Source organism: Tinamus guttatus, unplaced genomic scaffold (assembly GCF_059628265.1).
Source record: "Tinamus guttatus ecotype Peru unplaced genomic scaffold, ASM5962826v1 Tinamus_guttatus_pri_ptg000048l, whole genome shotgun sequence".
Lineage (NCBI taxonomy): Eukaryota > Metazoa > Chordata > Aves > Tinamiformes > Tinamidae > Tinamus > Tinamus guttatus.
The window spans coordinates 2658809-2686575 of NW_028288582.1; the positions used below are offsets into that span (position 1 = coordinate 2658809).

Sequence of the window (27767 nt, forward strand, 5' to 3'; positions counted from 1 at the left end):
TAAATACGAAAAATAACAGCTGCATCTCAAAGCATGTGTGCTTGATGAACATATGCTCTTGCAGCAACTGCAATAATGTATTCTTACAAGAAATGAAAAGAGAAGATAAAATGCTTTGTACTTTAACTTAAACTGAAAACATTTGTCAAGGCTAAGTAGCAAAAGAATTTAAAAGGAAGTCAAAGGTATTCAAAAGAATGTAAATGGCTTTGTATTTTGTAAGGAAGAATGGAAACCTTTCAAAGAAGGAGACTGTGATGATCTCTGATCCTGTCCAAATGCAAATGTAAAACTAAAGTCATCTTTTCCGTCTCCAAATGCATGAGAAGACGATTCCGAAGCGAAGGGAAAGGCAAAAGCATCTTCGTTTTCTGGTTTTCCAAATAAGCTTCCTACATGGAATACACATTAAACTATTAGATTTAATTTTACTGAAAGAATACTGCATTGAACATAATATGTTTTTGTAATAATATTGTATTCCCTACGTCTTGTCAAGCCTACAGTTGTGTGTTTATTTGTGCATTATAAATGGTGCTTCAAGGAGGGCATTACTAGGAAATTATGTAGAAAGAAGAGTCAATAAATTATTTAGAACAACAGACCACTTGTTGGTGATACACTGGGCGAAATATTTTGCTATTAGAAGCAGAGATCTTTTTTGCTGAGAGGAGAAATAATTCACACAAAGGTATCAATTTACAATGTGATAACAACTGAAATATTTTGAGAAACAAAGGTATAGACAGAAAAGCCTTTTATATTTGACACCACAAACCCTACATACTTTTCTCTGGAATAGTTATGTAGGCCTACAACCTTTTATTTGTATTTATCTACTTCAAGAAAATAGCTTTGCACCTGTAGCACCTCAAAATACTACTTTTCGATAAAGGTAGGATTTCACACAGAATGTGTGAATATGCATGGCTCATGTAGAATGAGTGGAAGATGTGGTTTATTAGGTCTGCTTCTCCTCTCTCTCACTTGTGCTATTTTTACACTGTGTACTTTCACTGTTTACATCACTGAAAGTCCGTTTACCCTCCAGATTTCTCTAACAAAGCGGGAACTCTATTTTCATTTTAGTTGAGAGAAAAAAAAAAATCAAAACCAAAAACCAGATGTACTCTTCCAACTCTCAACTGGTAGCCTTAAGTGGTATTTACCAAGTACTACAGCTTTTTATATTACTAGATAGGCTTTTATGAATGAGAAAGCTTATAAAACTTGTATATTATCAAATTTTCTCCTCTCTTGCAGCTCCTCCCAGAATTTCCTTCAAGCATACCTAACACAATCTCCATTTCTTTCACTCCCACACCTCTTTTTTTCATGATACCTACTACATTTGAAGTGCTAAAGACAGGCTAGTCAAAATACAAATGCACACAATAGATCACCGAATGACAAGGTCACAAATCAGTAAATAATAATTGAATGTCCTTTTAGATAAGCAAGGCTGCCTTGTTAAGCAGAATCATTAGCTTGTCAGTCATATAGGCACAAATAGAAAACAGCTGGTATACATCAATGCTTTTCACTTTCAAACTTACCAATATCTTTTTGTGGGGATATAGGGTTTGAGTTTCCTGCAGAATGACTTTCACCTGCCTGAAATATAACAGTTGTTTTATTTAACAAATGTAACATGAACTATAAGCCCTAATGCTGATATGCAGTAAGTTCAAGATGCTTTCCCAGGGAATATTTACAAACTCTCCCTTAAGATTTTTACTTCAGTTTTTAAAGTTGCAAGGCAAACTTTTCTAAGGAGAAAAGGTTAGCATTGTACTTGCTTACAACTGCAAACAGACTCCCTTTGAGCTTCAAAAAGAATCAGTCTAAACGCTGGCCAAAATCTGGTCTGATATTCTGATGTTTTTTAAACTAAGAGAAATTAAAATAATTTTATTCTGTGAGAACAGTAAGAGAACTGACTCCTTCATAAGTAGAACTCGGCAATACCCAAAGGAGTAGTGGTACAGCCACTCTTCAGAGCGTTCTTAGGCTAGATTTGTATTTGATACAAAACTATCTACCTATTAGGCCAGACAAAATAAAAATGGCTCTGTAGCACTGCACTTTGGCAATCTGCAAAGGAAAAGGAAAACCTGGATTTGACTCCCTGTACCAACTAGCTAAATAAATCCTCCATTTAAATAAGGCTGTTAACCCTTATTTGCTTTTCAAAATTCCCAATAGATGTTCCTCTGTTTTTTTTTTTTCCTTTACATTATGCTTTCTATGGGAAAAAGCAACATTCTTAAGTGACTGCTCCCCTTCAGCAACACAGCAACAGTCAGCCTTGGCACGAGAGTTGTTAATGCTGCTACGGTACCTTAAGTTTTACATTCCAGTGCTAAGCTAGAAATGTTTATGGGAATCTTGTTTATCTGCACAAGAACCAATCCATACCATTGCCCATGTAGAAAAGATCCATACTTAACTGGAAGTCATCTTAATAAGATTACCATGTATGGAGATAAGCATTTTAAGTAGGTATCAAATGTAAAATTAAACAAGCTAGTAAATAAAATCATAAAAATATAACCAGTCTGAAAAACCTCATGCACTGCCAAGGCTGTTTTCTTAGAACACTTTGCTTTATGTAAATTCAGTGCTGTTAAGTACTCATTTTTACCTCGTCAGATGAATTTTCTGCTCCAAAGACAGAAGATTCAAACAAATTAAAGCCAAGTGACTTCTGGGAAAAGTTTAGAAGAGAAAAGAAAGCAGGAGATTTTGGTGTTGCTTCTTCACAACCTAAATTATGAATGCTGCAAGGAAGAAATGACATTAATAATTTAAGAAAGTATTGTAGGCAGCTTTTTTTTCTTTCTGTTTTGTCACTTTTCTGAATTCCTACAGCTTCCATCAATATTTGCTTCTTGCAACACAGAATAGGTTATATTACTTTGTAAAGAAGTAAAGTGTTCTTATCAATTCTCTTCCTTTCCCCTTCATACTCCAAGAAAATAGTTTAAGGATAGAAAGTGGTATAAAAATACTACTACAGAAGGAGTCCCCTTCTTTCAAAGCAGAACTGATAGTCTGAACAAAATCTAATAAATTGTCTAATATAATTCAGAAAAAAATCTGAGTAGGTTCAGAGGAGTTTTCCAGAGACGTTTTCCTATTCAGAAATAAAGGAATTGCTAATACAAAACATCAATACAATCTTAGTCACAAATTCTAAATAAAAACTGAAATCATACAAGTCGAATGGAGGTGTTTTAGGGAACTGCGTTTTCTTCTCCTTTGAGTCAGGTGTTCTTACAAACACAGGTGTTTCAGGTGCGCTTAGAAAATGCTCATCACTTTCTTCTGCTGTGTCAGGATTATCCTCACTTGACTTATAACATACATTTACATCCTATCAAAAAGAAACCATTAGTCTATTTACCTATAAATACATTAATTATATGCTTTAAGGTTGATTAGGTATTTTTATTTTCATGAAAAAAAGGAATTTAATACATGACCCCAGTTCCATATTCACTATAGTTACAACTGTAATCTTAGTTCAGTTAATTTAAAATGGACTTCTGACTGAAACTACACATGAAATTTTTTATTACAGAAATAAAGAAACTTGTGACTGAAAACACTGATTCTGAAAACAAGATCTCATTCTAAGTTATGATTAGTTATAATGCTTTAAGTCACACCGGAACTCTTTTGATATTCTCTACTGAAATAAAGGAACACCACCATAAGAATATATTTCAGTTGATTGAGGTATTTCCTCTCATAGGAAATGTTAAATGGGAATTTACACTTGAGTTCTGTGGAGGATTTTCCATCAGACTCAAAGGTCTGCTTTGTCCTGCTTTAAGGACATTCCCCTCCAGCAGCTGTCTGCAGGCATGAGTCTGTAATGAGCCAACCAGAAGATGAATATCTCAAATTTGAAATGTATGTATATATACATATAATATATAGATATTGTATATGCAAGGTGTACACATAAATGGCTTGAATATACTGGTGCTGTGAGCTAGGACTCACACTCAGACACAGTTAATAAAAGCAGTGGATATTGTGCCATACAGATTCTGTAATAAGAGCAAGGCTCATTTACTTCAGTTTTGGGAGAGAAGAGACTTCAATGTGCAAACACAAGAATTCACAAGAATTTTAACTAACATTAATTAAATTAATGTCCGCCTATTCTATACAAATCATATTATGTGTATAAAAATGGCTGTCCCAAAACTTCCAATAGTCAAGGGAAAATAAAAAGCCACAGAACAGTGACATGACCAGGAGCAAAGAGCAAAAGGATGGACTGGTTTCTCATCTGTTGAGTGTCTTACAATGAACCACATTGCAAGTTCCTGGGACTTGTGTCTTACCAATAGATTCAAATACATCAAGATACATTAATTGTTCTAAATAAAATAATTATTTAAGGCATAAGAAATATTTCACTTACTTCAGGCATATATGAAGTGTCCTTTAACCCATCTTCTGCTTCTTTATCATCACATTTGGCCTCTTGGTTTGCTGTGAAAAGAACTGAGCAGTGCTTGTATCGTAACAGCATTTTAAATGGATAAATAAAAATTATGTTGTGAAAAAAAATCTTGAAAAAGACTCACTAGCTTGGCATTGTTATTGACAAGGAAGTGTTCTGACTGTGGTTTTCCTAACAACCTACTACATGGCCATTTTCATAATAGTTTCCTCTCATTCTGCCACTTACTCACTATCATTAAACTAATGCTCAGGCTGCTTCGTATTGTTTGCTATGTTCTTCTAATCTAGTTATTGCTCTCAGAGAGTGCTAATAACAGTCAACAGAAACCATGCGGAAACAATATAAAAAAAGCACATCCATGAGAGACTGATGAAGTGTATCTCAAAGAACTGGATAAAAGCCAAAATGGGAAATGAGAATGTTATCAGGCTTTCTTCTCTAATTTTCAGACTGTGATTTTTGATACAGACCTAAACTGGCAGTATAAACAGAAAAATATATTTAATTGAAGCTCAGTGCCTTGTGATTTCAAAATTATAGGGGCATTTATAACCATTCTGTTTTGTTTCTCTTTCAAAAGTTAATCCTCATTTTTAATAATCTTATTTTAATATTTCTAGATTCCTAAGATAGTGCAAAGAACAGGTTAATAATAAATTTTCTCATGCCTTTTCTGGGCAGATTTTCTTACTGGATTTGACTTTATCCTTGCAATTTCAGACTAGAGTGTGATTTCATGATGGATGCGAGGAGGCTCCTTTCATTAACACTGGCCAAAGCAGAGCGACTTAACCATCAGTGGGCTACTGCACAGTTCAATCTCCATTTAAATTAGGACTTTGCCTGCCTGCTATACCCACAAGTTTAAATTAACTTATCTTTTATGTAGAAAAGCAATGTAAACGGTAGCTCACCTAATGCCAACGTTAAAATCCTTTATTTTTCTCTTTTCCAATTATTTGAGCTGGCACAAAGTAACAGCTCAAAATGATAGTGGTACTTTACCTACTACTGTATCTTCACTTTCAAACTGTTGATTGGGAGTCATCTGCTTTGGAGGGATTAGCGGCCTACATAAAAATAACACAAAAAAAAACACAAAAATAACACTACTGTTTGTCTGAACATCCATTATTTCCATAATCTTTAATCTCAATAATAACAATTACTTTATTAAACAAAAGTTACCTGAATTGCATTTGGTTTTGTAAGGTTGGTATAGATGAAACTTCAGCACTTTGTGGATTGTTAGTCCCTGCACTGCCAATAACCAACTAGAACACAGAAAAAAAATCAACTGACTTCAATGATGTCTGATTTCTCCTTAAACAGTTCAAATCCATTCTTTTAAACTCTGTTTAAAGTACATGCAAACATTTTTGCCCACTCTCAGCATTACATCTAGTTAAACTTTTTTATAGTGTGATACCCAAACTACTTGCTCTATTTTTGATAAAATCGCATTTGTAGCATTAAAGACTAGAGATGAATAATTAACTTTTTAGTCTTACAAACAATATTACAAAATAGACAACCCTTAGTCATGTTTTTACCAGTGCAACTAGGTTGTTCCTGCCTGACAACATAAAAAGGGCAGGAGCCAGGCCTGTCTCTATCAACAGAGGCCAAAGTGGGTATGCATGGAAGTAAACATGTCTCCATGCGGAATGCAGGACAGCAGGAGACATGGAAACACTCCCCTCCTCACAGATTTTCAGCAGAGCAGAAGCCCCAGCTCTCATACATAGCACACATTTGCACCTTAAAAGCACACAGTGCACCTCGGCTTCAAAAAACGAATTATTTCACAGGTAGCTGTTTTTAATTTTTTATAATCTGTAAAACACATCACAAAACAGAATTGAACTTGGGGTGGGGGAAACAAGGACTGAGTGTGTAGCATCTATCTGCCACTCAAAATCTGCTGCTCGCAGCACTTCTGAACCATAGTAACCTCCTTCCTCTACTACGTTTTTTTTCCTCAGACTCCATCCTCTTTTCCTTGCTGCTACCACTCTTTCTTAAAGTTCCCTTAACCTTGACTTACTGCTTCCCACTATTCTCCTGAGTACAATTCTAGATCCCATCCCACCCTCTCATTCTCATCTTGGATTACCCTGGCAACAGTCCTTCCTTCATCCTCACCATGTTCATCTCCTTCAGCCTCTCACCAATCGTAACTGTCTGAGATTTCCTCTGGTCTTGCTCCACTCAGTCTGGCCCCTGCCCTTCGTGTTGTCTTGCCTTATAAAGGCTTTTTCTTCTATCAGAGGTTTTATCCCAAATCATTTAGTGATTCACCCACTTCATCTTTCAGTTCCTTGAAACTTGTAAGAAAATCCCAACCAGTTCTCCTAATTCTTAAAATTTGGGTTGAAATTGATCCAGTGGGATGTCCCTTACAATTAGCTTTTTTGTATGAAAATTTCTCCAACTTTTGTGCAGCAAATCCTGTTACAAACAAGATACATACTTTATCTCCTATGGCACAATCCTCGTGATTATGCCTCTTGTACTTTAAAAATTTATTGGTCATATGAAGGTTCTTGCAGTTAATGAGATTTTATTAATGGTTCTTACACCTACGCAAGTTGTACCTCCAGTTTGCTTTTGGATCGTCTTACTGTGTTTCTGTATTTAAGGTATTAAAGAACACTTGAACTTTTCAAAAAAGTGCCAGAGGAACAAGGTGGTTTCTTTATGGATGCGAAAAGGAAAATGCAGCTGTGGACTCCTCAAGTGTACTCAGCTCCTGGATTTTTTTTCTGAGTGATCTTTAGAATGGAGACGCTGACCATAAAAAAGTCCTGTATGGCATCCTGCACATGTAGTCCTTCATTATGTAGCACATGACTGACAATTACTCGTTAATGAAATATTATGGTGTTCTTTCAGAATTCCTCCCTCAAAGAAACCTGAATACAATCAAATAAACCTACACAGGTTATTCTAAAATAACTTTAAAAAAACATATATACAAAATGATTTGGATAGACTCTCCACCTGGTCTTTGGGAGGGAACCAATGCCAGAATACTTAATAAGGCTGTCAGTCTCACTTCGTAACATCATGAATCATTTTGTAATAAGATACACATTTTCAGTTGAACTGGAAATGACACTGAAGGAGGCAATATTTAGTATCCTGGTTCCAGTGTTAACGAGTTTTATGAAGATATAATAGCAGTGGGTATTTTAAACAGGTATATAAAGCATATCTCATGTTTTTATCAAGGAGAGAACTGTATACCTGTGCCTGATCTTCTGCTTGGCTGCAGGAGCTGCTAGTGACCGCTGAGTGTTCCATGGATTCTTCTTTTTCTTCTCTACCTAAAGAAGTATTTAACATTATTACTACTATTTACTTAATCTTATTACTACTACAAAGTATCCAAAGCATGGCACTGCTAAATTTGTGAACAAAGCTTATAAATTTCCCTCTTAATGGATAATTAGAAGAAATGTATTGCAGAATATGAAAGTATCAAGCACTTTACTAAAATAACATTCCTTACAAATGCTGCTACAAGTAGGTTTCAGATCTGTCTGACTCTACATATTGGATATACCTGATATGCCACTTTCCTCACTGCACAGACGAGAGAGGAGTCAGACACAGAAGATTTATCACTGTTTCCACTCATTTACTTCATAGATGAGTCAAAATCCTCACAAAAACATAACTAGAAATGCACTGTACCTGTTTCTAACCGTTGCATAGAAAATCTAATAGTCTGTACAGACTGGACTGATCTACGAGGAATGCAAGGGAGATGTAATGGTTTATACAGCTGATGTTTCTCATTTAACAAAGGTGGATGGTCACTCTCTTCAAATATCCTAAAAAAAAAGTTAACAACTGAAAAAAAAGGAAATCATAAAATACAACTGCTTCAAGTAAATAGAGCTTGAAAGGAAGATCCATGCTTCCAGGGAGCTTTCCACCTCTTTCAGCTCCAGCAAACCCTAAACAATTAAGTTTTCTTTAAAGAACAAAAGACAGACAAAAATTATAATTCAAAGTGGAAGTTACGAAGTATTAATGAGCTGATCATAAGAACACGGCCAGCTTGATTTTTTTTCAGTATCAAGGAAAAGTATTAGTAGCTGGGGTTCTATACTTTCATAAAAGTACCGTAACCATTATTATAGTTCTAAAATGACACTTCCACATTTAGAAACACTTTTTCTCTACCTGAGGGTTTCTGAAATATTCATACATACACAAGAGAAAACGACACTAAGTCTTTTCACTTGTGGGTTAATAATCTGTGTAGGCTAAATAGCCTTTTATAGCACAGAAACAGAAGTCAGCAGGACAATGTAAAATAAAGTGACTATCTGGCTCAAGAATGTTTAGCATTTTTTTCAAATAATGAGTTTTATTTTATTCTCTTTGTGGCATTCCTGCTTGGTGTCTCTGTGCTTCTAACTATAATGTCTGGTTTATGATTAACTAAGAAGTACTAGTCAGACAGCTGACGATTGGAACTTTTTTTTGTTGTTTTTATTGAAGCTTTTCTTAAATAAAAAGTAACATAAAATGCAGGATGCACTTTATAGGACACTACGGAGCAAAATTAGCAAGACTACTAGTGAAACAACACTAAACTAGAATTCTGGAATAAGATACTGACCTAATAACACATTAAACTAACATACATAACTAACATGGGCAGTCTTCATCTCATGAAATCACAAATGTGCCTCAAACTAATAACTCTGATGAAAAGGGCTATCCTCACTTGTAAGGTTACATTCATGCCTTGTGCTGTGCTGGACTCACAGAGCTAAAAACTGTATAAACCATATACCAGCCAATATAGCAATTAAGTAAAACAGGAAAAAAAAAAGATTTTTTTTCTGAATTTCTTTCAGAATAATCATTACAGATGTTGCCTGTGTCAAGAATGAGTACTACAGGAGATGTTTATATGAACGGCATCTCTTCAAGAGCAGAGCTTAAAAACAAGAAGGGATAGAACCAAAGGGGAGCATGAAACCTTGGCTAAATCTTCTTACTCACCTTTTGCTCAGACTGGCTTATTTGGCCAGTTTACACAGTCACCATTCAACAGTGAGTTGACCAAGGCTGCTGATGATGGTTACAAGTTAGACTGCCAGAAAGCAAGTTTTTACAGTCCTTAGGCTGCCAAATGGTGTTTTTTTAAAAGTTCCTGGCATTACTTTCTATGGGCTTTTGTGAAGTCTAGCAGGCATCTCACCACATTTCTAAACATCTGCCTTCCACTAAATGAAGGGCTTTTTTTTTTTTTACAATATTTATCTAGACAAAAAAGTGTATCAATGGCAGTTACAAACAGCGTTCAAGCTCTTAAGGTGGGCTTTTTCTTGTTTTTTTTTTAGTTTTAGTAATAAAACTGACTCCGAAAGCCTGCAGTTAAATATAATACTTACACAATACATCTGCCTCCTTCTTTCCTCCAAAACATTACTGAAAAAAACCCACAGGCATCTTCTCTGACATAATTAATAACCATTGAAAGAAAGAAATCAAACTGCAGATTGAAGATCAAGATAGTCCAAATTGCAGCAACAGCAAGAAAGATCATTTGTCTTTTATCTACTTCACTGTTAGATATATGAGTAGATAAAAAATCTTGATCCATATTGTGAAATAGATAATAATTTTACTTTTTTACTGAGCTGTAAATTAGAGGGGAAAACGGATAATCTTAAGAGAAAATAACATTGCATTTGTTTAGCAGTAATTTGATCCGTATATAATGAAGTCCAAAGATGAATATGGCTTTATCTTTACTATTGTATTGAGTGTATTTTGATTACATCTATAAACAAATGTGATTATGTCTATAACGAATGACACTGACATATGTCTATGACAAATCACACCGACTACTGTGGCATTTACCAGGACTTTTTACTGAAGCTGTGTTCAGTGCTCCAGTCCCAAGCAGGTCCTTGAAGAAGCAGGATTTTTAATGACTAGCAACTAATATTAAAGTAACTAATAATTACCTATGAGGTTATGCTCAGCACAGTTGACTCATCATACATGCTTACACTTACAAGTACAGAAACTGCTTTATAAATATTTTTCCAAGATACATATCGTGAAGTTTTTTTTATCTTTGGTCAGTAAAGATAATCACTCGTAATACAAAGACACTGAAAGAATGGCAATCACCCTCTACTGAATATGCTTTACAAGAGATATTAGCAAAAAAAGTCTCATTTGGAGCACAAAATATTTTCAATATTCAGAGGTAGAATTAAAATATATAATCAAATTGACAAAACAACTGTACAGACTAAAAAAATTAAATCTCTCACAAGTACTTCAGGAAAACAAAGGGAACGAACATGACGTATGCCAAAGCATTTAAGATTTCAGCCTTTGTATGTAAGAAATATGATCTCTAATTAAGAAACAAAAACTACATTTTCAAATACATGCGCTGCTATGTAGCATTCCTAATAGGTGATTAATGAGAGCCCTTGATTTGGAAATTTTAACTATGATAATTGTTCTGTGTAACTGGTGTACAATGAAAGCCCACTAATTAGAAGGAAAAAAAACCCAGCTTGTATGGGAAGAAGAGGAATCTGTGTTTTGTGGTCAGCCTAATCAACAACTAGCTGGACAGCAATAACTGATTCAACCTAAAATCTTTCAAGGTTTTTAAAAGAACAGTTACCACGTCATTCTCCTGCCCAGATGAAAATGTATATATCAGCAGTTAATAACTTCCAACTTGGTCTCTTGTCTTCTAGCTCAGTAAAACATTTCATGGAGTTTAATTTGTACGCTGTTCTGCTCAGTGCTTTCAGTGCTTTGCTTAGTTCTTTTCCTAGATGCTGCTGATTTCTCTTCATGCTGTTCTGCTTCAATTCAGAGATTTACAGTATAATTCGTTTTTTCTTTCTCTCTTTTGTTGCAGAAAGCATGTCTCATTTCTTCACAAAGCTGTCTTTGCTCAGTAGTCATCTTGTAGGGGTTGAGAAACAGTTCACAAGAGCCTACTGCCTTTGGTACCTATATTTTGCTGTTAAATATATATACATTGCCTTGACTCTGAAAAGGTTTTAGTGCCTGTAACTACATAATATGCTTTCCAAGAAGTATTAGCAAAGATGTCTCATTTAGATCATAAGATAGTTTAGGCTTTCAGGGGTAGAATTAAAACATATCATTTTAGTACACATTCTGCTTTCGTCGTGATCATGTTCACAGATTTGTAACTTGTTGTTAACATCAGTAGCTATCTAATCAAATTCTATGCTTTCTAGTAAAGTCAATTTTAGGAAATGGCAATCTTGATTTCTTGAGTGCTAAGTTCTTAATACACTAATGCCAAATGGGGATTTTTTTAAACAATGTTTATATTTGTCACAAGTCTTTATATTGTAAATATTTTTGACATGAATAAGCATAAATAATTTACTCTAGGCAAAACATACTAATTAATGATCAGATTATGGTCTGATACAGTAGCTCATATGCCATATTAGGTAAAGGCATGCATGGAGGTTAAAAAGAAATGTGAGTTAGTGTAAAATGTTTGCAGCATTTTATAACCATGATGCAAGCCCTGGAATGGTTGTTTCAGTAGACTCCGAACAGACTTCCTCTGACTTTTGCAATATTTCTTTGATCAGCATTCTCCTTTCTTCAGACTGAATGTACTTGGTTCCTTTGAAAATTTCACAGGATTGTTTCCAAGCTTTTCTACTTAGACTTACCTCTAAGTGGATTTCTTGCCTACCTGTATTTCTGAGGTCTTGCCAATTAAGAAAAGCACATATATGCAAGTAGAACTGCTTTAAGGTTATAAACCATAAGAAATTAATCACTTGAACAATTCACATGGCCAGAAGGAGGACATTTACATATGTCCATGTGGAAAGGATATTAAGAATATTTATCACAACAATTTTCTACACATATAGTTCACTAAATGGCTAATTTAAAACCCTAAAAAGCTTCTGTTTCAAGCACAACCCAATGTAACGTCACTTAAACCAAGTCTTTTGGACATATTTTCAGTTTCAAATGCAATCTGGTCTAACAGCAATAGCTTTAAGGGTGATGTTTCAATATTCACAAGGATTTCAGATGAGTGCAAGACAATCCTGATGGTGATTTTCAATCACTTATAAACGAGCTCAAATTAAAGTGAGTCCCAGTTGTAAATGACCACTAATTTACTAAGCCATTATTCCTGTCCATGAAGCTTTACTCCTGCCTGTTTTTAAATTTCTTAAGTGGTTCAGAAATGAACAAAAATGACATTTGGAAGTCTGACTGTTTTTCCACCAGATACTTGTTTAGCAGGCTTAATGTATTTTATTTCTGACTTTTCAATCACTACAGCTAGAATCCAAACCTATAAAGCTATCCACATAATTCTCTAAGTAGTAGCTATGAGGAATAAAAACTTGTGGAAAATATTTTTGGACAGTATGTTTCCAAATACATTTAGTTTCCAAGAATCAAAATTCACTACAATTTTTTCACTAAACCCCAAGAAATAGGAAACTTTTAAAATTACATAAATCTATCACCTGTCCAGGCTTGGAGAAGCCTGCCAGTCATTACCATAGCAACAATCAATTATAACAGCAACAATCATAACAATAGGGTTAGGATTAGGGTTAGGGTTTAGGGTTTAGGGTTAGTGTAAATGCTGAGTTCATTTTCTGGATGAAAGCAAGGAAAATAACTCATTTCTTAAATGTACCTTTCTTGAAACTCCTTTGGCTTCTCTAGACTTTTTTTATTTGTTCTTTCCATTATTTCTGAATTATTTTGATCTTCTGAATTCCCTTCAAAGGTCTGAAAAGATAAAAGAAAAAATAAAGAAGAGAAATATCGCAAGTACTTGTAAAATTACGGCTACGTGCTGCAAATGTTTTCTAAAATTGATGAATCAGTGCATAGTACCACTGTTTTTGTAGCCATGACAATCTAAAGAAATAAACAGAACGGGGTTTGAAAGGCAATCTTCTTTTGTTGGACCAGTGGTAACAACTGGAATAAACAGAGACATTTTTGTGCATAGGCACTACAGAGCTATTGGAACAAGGAGCTTTTTATATGGTCTCCTTAACAGATACAAATTACCTGACCTCATCCCACTTTTTACTGTATGTTTATATAGCCTTTATAACACATTGGGAACTTAAGTCTCTAACTACAGCTGTCAACAACCACTATGAATTATAAATAAAAGCAGGGTGCTTCTGTCAGCAGTGGGCTGGGTGCAGTGGATATCTCTCTCTGACACAGCTCTAAGTGGAATATTGGATCATCTGGTCCAGAAAGGCACAAGTGGCCAGATGTGATACTATGAAAACTTAGCAATCCTATAGGAAACTGGTATTCAGGGCTAGGAGAGACTTGTGACGGCAGCACAGGAGTGGGTCAAAGTGCTGTGCTGATAAAGTCCTTTTTTTGCAAGTTTATCATTTTGGAATCAGGGCTTCTTCTAGTCATTGGAACTGTACTAAGGTCCTGCCTTAAATCAGCAGGTTTTATTTCTGAGGCTTACTTACCCTCACATTTATTTGACACACACACAAAAAAAGAGGAATTTTAGCAATTTATGTGACTCTGACAGAAAACCACATTTACTTAAACATACTAACAGAACCTTATAAAAACTAGCATAATCTGCAAGGGCAACACTCAAGCCCTGGGGCTTGCTGAGGAATGGCACTGCTATGTTTTGAAGAACATTGTCTGGCCTTCTTGAGCTAGTACAGAAGCCACCGTGGCACAGTGCCTTGAGGGAAATGATGGTGTAAACTGAGGTCAATATGAAGCAAGCTTTAAGAGCTCTTACATTTACAGACTCTTCTTCCCTAGAAAACGTATGCAATGCTACAGAAACATAATTACTAATTCTGGAATCATCCTGTTTGTTTGAAAAAAAACACTACATTTTTATGTTTCGGAAAATATAATGTAATATATCTACATTTATAAAAAATACGCATATAAAAAATAGAATATACACTTACCCTTTTTAAATAATTAATTTTCCTTTCTAATTCTTCTGTTTCTTTTTCCAATTCCGCTGATTCTTGTATAGCAACTGCAGCATGCTTTAACATTTCTTGTGTTTTTTGCCTCAGAGAAGCACTTGCATTTTAAGGAATATATATGGTACAAAAAATGTAATCATATCACAGAATAAAGATATTAAACCATAACCTCTCTCCAAGTATTTTAAATTAAAAGCTTTTCCTTTACAAGTGTGAATTGTATATGTAGGAAACGGAGGCTGAAGTTCCTACTGAGACAATCACTGACCCTGGATTTACTCATAGAGTAAAAATCCTATGGAAACAAAATGTGGTGGATGACACCTCCCTTTTTTTTTCCAGTAATTTGTCAGAGAAATAGAACTTCATGGAGTATGGCAGAAAGGTCACCCATGAGCTTGGGGAATCAGGAAGACATGGGCCATCTCAATGCAAGTCACGGGATTCATTTGAAGTTCTCATCCTAGGAAAGCTATAGGACCAGGAATTCCCTCCTCGCTCCAGTGACAGCAACGTTACAAAGGTCCCGATGGCAACATTAATTTTTTCAGAGTAGGTACATTAAGAAATTCCTTGCAGCCCTATCCCATAAGCACAAGTACTAGATATACAGAAAACTCTGACAAATTTACACTCTGTAGACAAGCATTCTAACTTTGCTTAGTATTCTTTTCCTTAATGGAGTATTTTGACTAAAATGTCAGAAAATGAGATTTTTCTTTACTCAAAATGCTCCCATAAATTTTAACAGAAGTGTATTACTTGGTCTTACCTTTTCTCATAGGAAAATGCCTACACTGCCACTCTAGACCTAAACCTGCAAATAATTACTATACTTTTTTAATAGGAAGATGTAAAAGGTAGATATAAACTTTTCCCCTGTAAACTTCATAAATACTACACAAGGATACATCTGTATAGCCCAATCATTAAGCGACTTAAAATGCATAGGTTCTGCAAAAATAAATTATTAAATTGAATTGAATTTAAAATTTCACTTTAGAATATTTAAAAAATTCACTTTACAATATTTATTCACCAGCCTACTTTTCTTCACAAATATAAAGTAAGTTAATGGATTGGAGGCCCTTATCTTTGGAGTAGCCATACATAATAGAAATAGCAGCACAGAGAGTAAGATTATTAAAAAGAGCATGAAAATAAATACCTGAAAAATATATTAAAATAGAATTTTGAAAGTCTAGACCTAATGTAAATTTTATTATTAAGGATTTTTTTACCCCAAGAAACCTAATGGAAAACCTCTCCCCCTTCCATTCATTGGTACGAAGAACAAATATTGGCACACATGTTCTAAATTTCTAAATGAGAAATTGAGATAAATTAATTAGTGTTTGTATAGTACTTTTCATGTGCAGTGCACTACCGATTTTTACACCAGGATCTACTGTTAAAGCCTTGATAATAGTTATGCCAAAATACCAATATCCAAGTAAGCATCTTCCTGCAATTTATATTGCTCAGACTGTTGTAAAATTCTGTTTTGGATTTCTTCAAGCTCTTTCTTTTTTCTGTAATATTCCCGTGCAAGTGGAGTTTCTGAATATTTTTCACGATGTTGCTTCAAAATCTCTTTGTACTGGATTATGTAATCCTGATACATTTTCCTATAAAAATACACATATGTATTTTTTCAGCTATTATTCCAAGGAAAAACAGTATTAATTTATGGAATCAACTCAGTTACATTGTCAGATTATGTCGAGTATATCACTATTTGGCCCTATTTTTTCTCTTCCAGCTATTTTCAACAAAGATTATGCCATGCATACCAAAAAACACAGTTCCAATGTAAAAACAGCAGTCAGACTTCATTGTTCGGAAGATTATACCACACTTAAAGGCAGCTTTGCAGATGTAGAATGTTTTTCTCTCTGAGTAATTATCATGAAACTCACAGCAGCTCAAATTCCCTGGCACAACTCCACTGATTTCAGCAAAGCTGAATCAAACATACATGAAAAGAGAACTTGGCCTCACATCCTATATTTAGAGGAGCCTGATGCATCACTTAGCTAAGAGCTGCCTCCAAGGAAATGCTGAGCAATCTGTATTTGATTCAGGGAAGCCTTAAACGCATACATTAGTCACATTAAAACAATAAGGCTATTCATGTTTAAGGTTAAACAAACGTCAAATGTTTAGTTGGCAAAGAGCCAGAATACTCAGTTCCTTTTAAGATTGCCTTCTAAATTAATCTTGCATTAATAAAATTTCACTGACATGATGTGAGTAAATAGCTACAAATGAATAAAGTAGCTAGTATCAACTAAGGGGTTCCATTCAATAAATCTTCACTACGTGTCAAAAGTTTAAACTGGCTATTGTAGAAGTCACTATAAAAACAAAGAAATACAATAACAAGTAACTGGTTGCAATTCATCATATAAAGCTGAAAATTGATCAATAATACGTTTACAAAGATGAGAAAGAAACACTGTAGCACATCATCCTGTGTTAAATCAATGAAAGCAACTGCCATGGAAAAGACTTTCCTTGCTCTGATTCATCATTCAGGCAAAGAACCTACAGGATAGATTGCTAATGACAAATCAAATATTCAACTGTCTCATTGTGATGAGTTTTTTATGTTCACCAATAATGCTGCTAAATATGACTTCCATTGTAGGCAACTTCCAGGGCAAAAGAAGTATCTTTTTGGGAAAAGTGAGTAATTAACAATGCAATCAGGGAAGTGGTTCTGGTTTCTTACTGTCACACACAGGCGATGTGAGGATAGGCGTGGAGGGAATCTGTATTTCACACAGACATTAGGTTAACTATTAATGCTTTTAAAAACTATGGTTAATAACAAGCAGTGTCAGTCAGGTATCTGTAATTCTTTCTGCCTTGGAAATTAAAAGTTTAACAACTGCTTTGAATGAAATGATGCAATTTTTCAAAACCCTTATTCTTGAAATAAAATAAATTTGATCATATGCAAAATATATTACAGAAACTATATGTTGATAGTTTATGCAGACAGTATTATATTAATAAAGACATATCACAGCTACAGACATCTAACATATGTTGTTACAGCAGGCTGATCATTTAACCGAGAAAGAAATACTACACAAATTTGCTTGACATTAGAATATGCCATTATAAAATCATACATTTGAAGTAGAATAAAATAAAATGCTCTAAGGAATAGAGCACCAAAAAAAAAGGTTTATCATCATAGGAGATAAAATGGAAGATCTCAGTTTTCAAATAAAACCACACTCCAGACATGACTTTCTCTTAAATTGACCAAAGATCAACACACCTGCTTAGGAGAATGAAATTGTAAATCCCTACTGTTACGATTCAAGGTAGTGAAGCTAAGGAATTGACACATCTCAAATGCTTGGCGTTGAACAGAGCCTTAATATACATGCACTTCAACACGCGAGTCCTGGAAATCGTAGAAGTGATTGCTGTACCAGATTTTCCAGGTATGGCACATGGAGAATGTTGAGCTCAACTTAATCAAGGCTACAAACAATAACAGCATTAAAGGAATTGTTGCTGTTGTTAGTATTTCTCCTAAATAATTCACATTCTCCAGTCAACATACCTAAAAAGAGGCTATTAAGCATTCAGTAATATATTAAATTCATTAGTAGAAATCTTAATTTAATACCAATAGGAAAAGGACAACATACCTCAAAACCCTGAATACTATATGAATACCTACTTATTTCTTTATTCTTCTTCATTTCAGTTATTTTCAGGATTAACTTTCAGTCTTAGAAGTTCTTATATGTACTCGAAACCAATAATAATAAAGAAATGTGCAACATTTCTAAAATCTCCATAATAAGAGTCTAATTCAATGCAAATTAAAAGTATCTTTCCATCTAAAGCAATATGTGCTGAATGTCCGCAAATGCGAGGCTAACAGAACATTCAGCATATTAGGTTTAGATGTACTTATTTTTCTTCCTGATTTGTTTATTTAGAATTTGCTGAATGCACGTCTTAATGATTTGAAAAAAAAAAAATCCAGTGTTTCAATGCAGAGGGAGTACATTTGAAATAACTATCTGAAGATCACTTTTATGAATAATGAATAATAAATAAAATAAATTTATGTTATGATTTATAGTCATAATGTCTTATAATTAAGCTCGGGAAAACAAATTAAATCAAACACTTTCATGGTGGAATTGAAACTAGTCAGCTAAAGAAGCAATTTAAAAGTAATGCTTCTCTGGCTTGTCAGTTTAAATTAGTGAAAGTCAAAACGGCTTTATCATATAGTAACAGAAAGGCAATTTAGCCTTATTTTCACCAAATACAGAGCTCTGAACAAGAAAAAGGCAGATAAACTACTAACGGAGATAATTTAAGGCTATTGGGCACCTAATGCTATTTCATCAATCTTTAAAAATCGTCAAAAGAACACTTAAAAAAAAACCCTAAGGTTACCTAAATTCGTACCTCTCGGTATTCAGAAACTTAGAGAGATCTGCCCTGCTGTCAGCATAGGGCTAACCAATCTTTGCTCCTCGCACAGATTGGTATAGGAGAGCAGCCCCTCTAAAATGAAAATCAATTTCTAAATCTATTCTAATAATATCTGAATATTCACAAATAAAGATAACCACAAAAAGACCTGGGTGTATCTAATTATTTCCTCATTTAGTGCATACACAAATTTTAAACCTTAGGTTCAATCAAATGATGCTTCTGAACAAGCATAAAGCCTGGGTATTTTCCAAAAATCTATTTTAACCTGAATATTACTCTGAAACTACTGATTTCCAGTGTACCTGAAGATATGGCATCACAACAAAAACATATTATTTACAGGTGAAATTTACTTGATTACTTGTTTATATTGCTTCATATTGCTGACACTTCATATTGCTACCAAAATTTAAACTTTCACTGCCTTTATTTCACAGGACTTTTCTTGAAACTACAGCAAGTTGAGCAGTGTTCAGGAAAATACCTGTAGGTATTTGGGAAGCACTGGAGTTTGTAGAAGACTTATTTTATCCTATCTCATTAGTAACTACAAAACAACAAATGACCTCCCAATAATGTAAACTGAATATTATTTTAATTAATCGCCTTATTACCCTGAAAAGTTTAGAAAAGCAATAGCTCCAACAGAGATCGCATTATATTTGCTGATCAGTTTATACTGTCGACTATTGCTTGAAACCTCATCTCATATAATCACACACACCTCTCATTTTCTGTAGCTTCTTCTTCATCTTTGAGTTCTTTTTTCAGATATTCTTCGTATTCAGTAAGAAATATGTAAGTGGGTTTCCAACTATGGAGGAAAAAAAAAAAGATAGAAATGCTCCTTTCTAATAAAAAGGCATTTAAAAATAAAGACATCAACAAAGAAGATACTTCAGCTAGACAATTAGGAAAGTTATTCATTTGATGTTTTGAAAATCAAACATAAATGTTCTTAGTACAGAAAGTTTTTGCATGTAGGCATTTATTTTCTCAACATTTAAAAGCTGCAAATTCAAGAACAGCTATATAATGGCCAAAAATTACAATGTATTTTTTGAAAAAGAAAAATGTGTGTGTGTGATGCTGGATGTCTTCTGCATAAATGTTCAGCTCTTCACAAAAATAAATAAAGAAATAAACAACCGACACATAACAAAGAAGCTAGTGATATTTGCAAATTTGCTAATATCTAAAAAATGCAGTTCCCCCATTCCAGGAATCTGCCTCCTGTCAAGAGGTGTTGAGTGGCTTGTGCCTGCTCCACTCATAACTAGGTTCCTCTAGAGTAAACTGACTGGTCCATATAATGTAATAATGCTCAGCCTGGGTCTTCTTATGGTCTCAGGTGGTCCCTCTACAGCCTTGAAAAATAATTATTAATTTGTTGTTATTTTTTCCTTTCCATGTGCTTCAGGTAATGTGAGAGCTATGAGGCAGCCCATCAAAGTGATGTTCTTGCAGCAGGATGCTGTGGATTGTACTGAAATCACAGCAAGTTCAGGGGACCCCTGAAGGACTTAGCACCTCGGAACTAAACAAATCTACTGCCTCCACAACCAGGAATGCTGGATGCCTCTTCCTTGGATGCATGCCAGGTATGCAGAGATGCCTCTTTCTTGGATGTGTGAAATCTAGAAGACAGGCAAATACATTCCTGATTTAAATGAAATGCAGATGTGATAGCTGGAGGAAGAATATAATGGATCTTAAAGAAAACGTCCTGTCTGAAAAAAAAAGGATACTGTAAGGAGCATGAGACAGTAAGGCAGGAATATCTCCTTCCTTTCTAGGTGAGGTAGCTGTTACAAGAAAAAAAAATGTTTTCATAGAAAGTTGTAACAGAATAAATTGATAAAAAACAAATTCAGACATCCCTGGTGTATGCAACCTTTGGATAGGGAGTAGTATCTCATTGAGACTTATAGGTACCTACGTGTTTTGAGGTAACAGAAACAACAGAACAAAAACTTGAGTCTATTGAGCTGAATGGGTATGTCTGCCTCTGACAAACATTTCCCAAATTATGGGAAAATATGCTCTGCAGTGACAGGCTGTCAGTAGCCAACCTGTAAGATGGAAGCTGAGGTACAGATGATGGCTGCTCCTTGTGCATTACATAAAAAGGCTGGAAAGAGTAGTACACAAATCCTGTTTCCTTTTAAAAGAAAGAAAGAAAAAAAAATAAAATCAAATAAAAAGAAGCATGTTTCTTCCACAGAAATTTCTATTAAAAAAAAGTCTCACACCCTCTCTCTCAAGTCAGGGCTTAAATGACCTACAAATCTGACATCTGTCCAGAATATGTGTTTCCCTAAACCAACGCAAACATCTGAAATGAACTCTGCATGAGCACAAGTATTTGCCTAAGAAAATGCACACAGAAAACCCAGCTTTAGGAACATTTACACAGATCCTACCAAAGCTACAGACTGATGAGACAGAAAGAAGGGAGAATCCCTTCTGAAGCACAGCTTTAGCTGGAGATCGAGCAAATCTGGAACAGCACAGAGCTGGGGCAAAAACAGAGGTCCATTTAAAGGAATGAAAATCAACAATGAGAGGACAAAGGGAAATACAGAACAAGGTTGCAACTGAACAAAGCAAATGATTCTGTAGTGGACAGGTGAAAGCTCCTGAGAATGTACGACATGCTTTGCATTGCATATTCATGAGTAGGGCAAGCAAAGGGCACTTTTGGATGCAAGGATGCCCTTTTGTTCCTAACTGAAGTGTTTGCAGCATGCAATCACACAGAGTACAAACGTGCACTTGGACAATCACTCCAAAGGCGGAATAAAACAGAGGCTTCAGAAACAGCTAATTTAATGTAATCTCCACCAAGGAAATAAATGAAGAACAAAGACCTGACATTTAATTTACTGAACAGAAGTCCAACAACCTTGAACAGAACATGATACACTCCAGGTGCTGAGACAAGGCAAGAACATATAATGAACACTTAGAGTAGCATTAAAGTTTGCCAGCAAAAAAGCTGATTGAGAAAGTGTAGGATCTATTTAGGAAATTTAGTATTATTGGTACAAATTGTTTTACACTATCGATGATTAAAAGTATAACTGGAAAATGTTTTTTCTCCACACTTGCTGCAAATTCATCAGAAAGATACCAGAAAAAAATAATATATAAGTACTAGTATATACTACTAGCATATAAGTATTGTGATTTTCATCCACTCTGAAAATTCAAAGTGTTTCTTCAGAGGGGAAAAAAACAAAAAGTAAAGAAATTATGCAGTTTATATTAATCAAAATATAAAGCATTTTGTGTGTTGCATTTTGTATGTATGTGCATCTATACCGCAGATGTGCTAAAGACACAGTACAAGGAGTTTTTTAAGTAAAGCACAGGTGTGGTTGCAGATCTGCTACTAACTTGCTAAATGCACCAATGTTTCACAGAGGTTCTTGGCAACTGCCAAATTTATTCGGCCTTCTTTTCACCTAATAAAGTATCTTTGTCCACACTGATCTGACAGCAATAAAAATACCCTGTAGTTTAACTACTGGGACAAGACAGCAGTTTCTGTCACGAATTAACAGCATTCTGAGCTTTTTTTTTAATCACATCATTCTTAAATTTAAAAACTAGAACAACGAAATTGGAACCCTTTCAAGAGCAGTATTTTACTGCACCATGTCCCTTAGTTTTACCTTTAATTTTATATGAATTAAACAACAGTTGAATTGCAACTTCAAAAGATACCTGAGAAAATAGTATGAATACTTTTAGTAGATTATCAAAATCTCCACTTTGTATGGCATTGGAGGCAAGTATTTAGTATAAAAAAAAGGATTTTCTTATCAAGCTCAAATCTTTTCCTAACTCTTTTTAAAGCTGCTGATCAGTATAGAATAACAGCTGATTCAACCAGCTAGACCTCCACCCACCCACTCACTCATGATCCATTCCATCCTCCTTTCTTTTTTACTTTTGCAAATAGTTGAAAATAAACATAAAAATGACCCTGAATATCTTCACTTCTCTTTTCATTTTTAGAAACACTCACATTTTCCATTCACATCCTAAAATTAAAGAGGATTTTACAACCTAAAAAAATGTCAAATACAAACTGCGTACATTTTTGAAGCATTTATCTTTATATATAATTGCAGAAAAAAAAAGATAGGATTGGTTAATGGAGCATTACTTAAGCTACAGAGGAGCTACAAAGACTGTAAAAAAAAAAAAAAAGATAAACACTGCAGTGAAAAACATAGTATTATATAATCCGGACCAAACTTTCTGTATTGCTGAATACAAATTTTTACTGATTTGATATCTTGGTAAAGCACACCTAAGATTTTCATTTTATAAAACAAGACTATTCATGCCATAATGGAGAAATTATTTGTAATCAAATACTTGCTTGAAGAACTTCCAAATATTAAGACCTCAACCTGCTCCGCATTTAAAACTTCCCCTAATAATCTGATAGAATTTTTTCTACGAAGAAAACTATTGACTGCAGCCTGAGGGGTTCATCAGAACAGTATTTGTAGAAGAACAATTTTAAAGCAGTAAAAAATACACCAGAGTCTGATGTAAAAGTATGTTGATAACTACATATACAAGCAGTTATGAACCATACTTAAGAGAGAATATGTATTTGCGCGTAATTTGCGCGCAAAAGATACTTCAGATTCAGATACAAAATGGAACATTATTGACACTGGCAGTTATTATCTTGGTAACAAGGGGAGTATTCTTAATATTGTTCAAATCTCATAAAGCTTAGGTAGAAAAAATAAGAAAATTATGTGTCTATTAACCGATTGCCAGAATACACCAGCACACTGAAAAGATGGCAACTGTGATCTCTGAAAATTATTACTCATTCTAATAAAGTACTAGAATAGAAAGTAGCCTCTGTTTCTGTAATGTACTTTATCAAGGAATAGATTCGCAGCTTAAAAACATTAGGAAAAAAATAAAGGTAAGAGATTTCTTTACAATCTCTCCTGTCTGCTCACACACATACATGTTTTTACACTATTTTTTCACTCTTTAAGTCTTTCATTGACTTTCTTAACTATTTATAATTAAAAGTTTAGCTTACAGTATACTTACTCATTATAGCTGTCCTTACTATTCTCATTTTGCTTGCACAACTGAGTAAGTTCATCATTGCTGCTTTTTATCTTCTCCTGCAACATAGCAATTTCATTCTTTTTTTCCAAAATTTTTACTGTGTATGCTGAAATTTAGAAAAAAAAAAACATATATATATATATTTTTTTCAAGCATGTCTTACCCACACAAACAAAATTTAATATTCTGGATGCATACAGCAGCAGGATTTAGAAGAACAGTATTTTCACTAATATAAGTATTACCAACAATTATAATGTTAATGTGTGAAGTTTGACAGTGGCAGCATTTTTGTACACACATATGCAAGATCTGATTTTACACGCTTTGTTAGAAAAGAAACCACTTTTTTAAAACTGTTTGTTCCATACCTCACCCAGTGAATGACAAAGAAAACATTAGCTTATGTTGTTTCTGTATCCCAATTTATATAGAACTGAATGACTATTTGTGGTGGAAATAAAAGCAATCTGACTAACAGTTAGAGCTGACCTCTCGTTTTTCCAGATAAAGACATGTCTCCAAGGCACTAGAAGCTGTACACAGGGAAACTTGAGCATGTTATTTTGCTTTACTAGTGCTTAAAACTGGGGGTACTGACCAGAATATAAAAGTTGCCTGAGCTAAAGGTTTCTTTTGAACATTTGTCTGGGTTTACCTAATTCCAGAACTGCAAAAAAGTTCTGAATGGCAAAGCTGATTACAAGAAGGGTGAAACAAAACATCACTAGCAACACATTATCAAACAACTTCTAGAAACACTAGCAGAAAAAAAATCAAAATAAAAAGAAAAAAAAAGTATTTACTGTAATTTGAGATGTGCAATGCATCATAAATTCATGTGCTGAGTGGGAGATAAGAGTTAATTTATAAGAAACACTCATTACAATGACAAATCTTCAAGCACAGATATCTGGGAGGCAGAAATTCTCATTCTGCCTTTCTAACAATAGAAAGATAACAAATAAGCTGTTACTAAAATTCAAAATGGTCAATTATTTTTCACAGCTAACAGCTGTTAGAGCTGTTGTGTGTGCACACAAAGCAATGTGGGACGTACAACTGTGTGCACATTTACTTTATGTGCTGTTTATTTATTTTACTGTAACACAGGGGTTTGCATTTGTTAGTGCCCAATCAGCCCTTGGAATCACTGTTGCCCCGACGCACTGCGTGCAATTGTGGGGGCCCCGGAGGCCCCTGGCAGAAGTCTCAATCACAGAGTTCCTGCTTTAACTGGGAATCTTAGTTACATGGGATGTATCCTGGGTTGTGTGAATTACTGCTTGAGAACTCCAGGGCATCCTGAAGTTTGGTCCTAGTTTTGCAGCATTTGCTACTAGGCACATTCAATCCCAGCAGGATTTACACCAGGAAAGAATTAATGTCAGAGAGAAACATCAATTAGAGGAATTCAAAAAAAAAAAAAAAAAAAAAAAAAACCTCAACATATTTTGAGTAATCTTGAGTAATTCTGATTATCTTCAATATCTTAATACCTTGAATATCTTGAATAATTTACTTAATAAGAGGCATCCTGGACAACTGACATACGCTTCATTTCTGTGAACGAAGTGTATTCAGATGTAGGCTCCATTTTGAGATTCACCAAGATCAAGGGAATACATTTTGGGGTACAAGTTTTATATACAACCATTAAACTCCAAGATGTTTTAACATAAGTTATCTAATATATATGCAAAGCTATGCAGTTAAAGTTTTCTACAGATGAACACTTCTGAGACAAATTGAGTTGTTTTATTTATGCTTTTATATACATCTTGGTTTGTAAAGACATTGTGGATGAGATCCATCTCGTCAGCTTTACAGTGAAGACATCTGAATCAAAACTAGACACCCAGGGCTCCCACCACACTCAGTGGAGAGAAACAGGGGTTTTTTTTAAGTACATTTTATCTGACCTAAACTCCCTCTTCAGGATGACATGAATCACACCCTAAAAGTGCCTATTTGCCTCCACTGATTATAAAGGGAGTCAAGCAAAAAAAAAAACCCTGACAAATCCCACATATTAAAATTTAGATGCTGAACACTACCACTGCTCCCCTGTCAAGGAATAGTAAAAGACTGACTGAGATCAATGGAAATATTTCTGGTAGACTTGTGAAGGATTTAACCCAAACTTCAAAAAGATTCGGCGTCAATTTTGGGTTCATGTAAGTATGGATATTTCTAATCTGACCCTGCAAATAGTTATACCAAGTTACTACGCAGCCTTTGCATTGTCCCTAAAACCAGGTGCAATTACAGTAAGCTTGCATAAATGTTAAGAAAAATCCAACTCTACATTTCAATTATATGATCAAATAGCTAAAACAGAATTCCAAGTATACCAGATTAGTGTTAGTTTTTTTATATACATTTAAGATATTTCAATTTAACATTGGCAGTCCTCTTACCATATAAATACATGCTTGCACATACCTGCCAAGGAACATTGCCCTCAAAAGGAACACTAATCACACCAGAACTATTCCCTCTTATTTTTTCTAAAGGTTACAAGCTTCGATTTCTACTTTAAAATCTACCAGTGATGAGCAGAGATGTCTGAAGAATCTTCTCTACCGCAACCACGTTCGTAACAGAGTGATACCACAAAACATCATGATTAAAAAGATCTAAGCCTGCAATGTTATGCTGTTTGCTAGTTTCATGGAAAAAAAAAAAAAAGAATGTGATGTGGAACAACACATTCTTGTTTTGTTTACTGTTTTTAAATATCAAGAAAATGTACAACCTCTTGGATTGCAGAAAAATTAACAAAAATAAAAATAAATAAAGGAAGCTTGAATAGGCAATTTCAATTGAGAGAACTTTTATTATTACAGAAAGAGAGAAGAAACTGTGAGGCAGAAGTCCAAAACCGAGAAGAATAAAAAACATGAAGAAAGAAAGGGAGGCAAGTGGCAGATGTAATGAGCAAGCACAGCTGAATCAAAGAACTGCTAGTGACTGTGAGGAGCTACAGAGTAAGGGCAGGAAATGGCGCAGCATGAAACTGGCTGCCCATGAGACAGCTGAACACCACGAGCTAAAAGTGGAAATCAAAAACAAAGTCTATGAGGGAGAATGAGTGAGTATTGATGGCAAAAGATGAGGTAGGGTGAACGCAGGACACAGGACAGCCTTCATTATTCAACTTGCTTCCGTCTCTGGAACTCAAAACATGCATCAGGTCTAATGAATTAAAAGCAGTGTGTTCAACGTGTGATAAAACAACAAATCACTACTTACAGTTTATCTCTTCCTTCACACATTCCTTAGCATAAGAGGTTTGTTCCAGATGGAAAACTGAGAAGAAAATAAACATTTTTCTCATACATAGCTATAAAGAAAGGTGAAACAAACATATGCTGTGCAATATTTATAACACAAACAGTAATTAAGACTTTAATAAGCTAAAATCACCCTTTCAGACATGTAGTTTTGCTATTAAGTAGTAGTTAGTCCCTCTCTCCATAAACTCATAGCTAGTAAATCATCATATAGGTCAAAAAAAGCTTTATTTTTGTTACAAATTTTCTCATTTTAAGTTAATGTAGCTGTTTAATTGTTCAAAAATACACAATAAGTAGGACCTACCAAACTCGAGCAGCAGTTTGTCCAAGTTGCTTAAGACTCTGTCACTCATTGTGTAAACT

General features: G+C 34.6%; 1 protein-coding gene across 1 annotated transcript; it reads right to left on the reverse strand.

Annotated features, from left to right (window-relative positions):
• Positions 1-27766, reverse strand: CUNH14orf39 (chromosome unknown C14orf39 homolog). The gene is made up of 17 exons (XM_088538695.1): positions 27709-27766; positions 27361-27417; positions 24085-24211; positions 19715-19804; positions 15955-16139; positions 15423-15465; positions 14488-14608; positions 13206-13300; positions 8183-8322; positions 7733-7812; positions 5672-5757; positions 5489-5553; positions 4439-4509; positions 3219-3376; positions 2645-2780; positions 1557-1614; positions 1-392 (listed from the first exon to the last, which is right to left on the reverse strand). The coding sequence occupies exons 1-17, from the start codon at positions 27755-27757 to the stop codon at positions 190-192; spliced, it is 1764 nt and encodes a 587-aa protein (XP_088394821.1). The 5' UTR covers positions 27758-27766; the 3' UTR covers positions 1-189.
• Between the last annotated feature and the right edge of the window lies 1 nt (position 27767).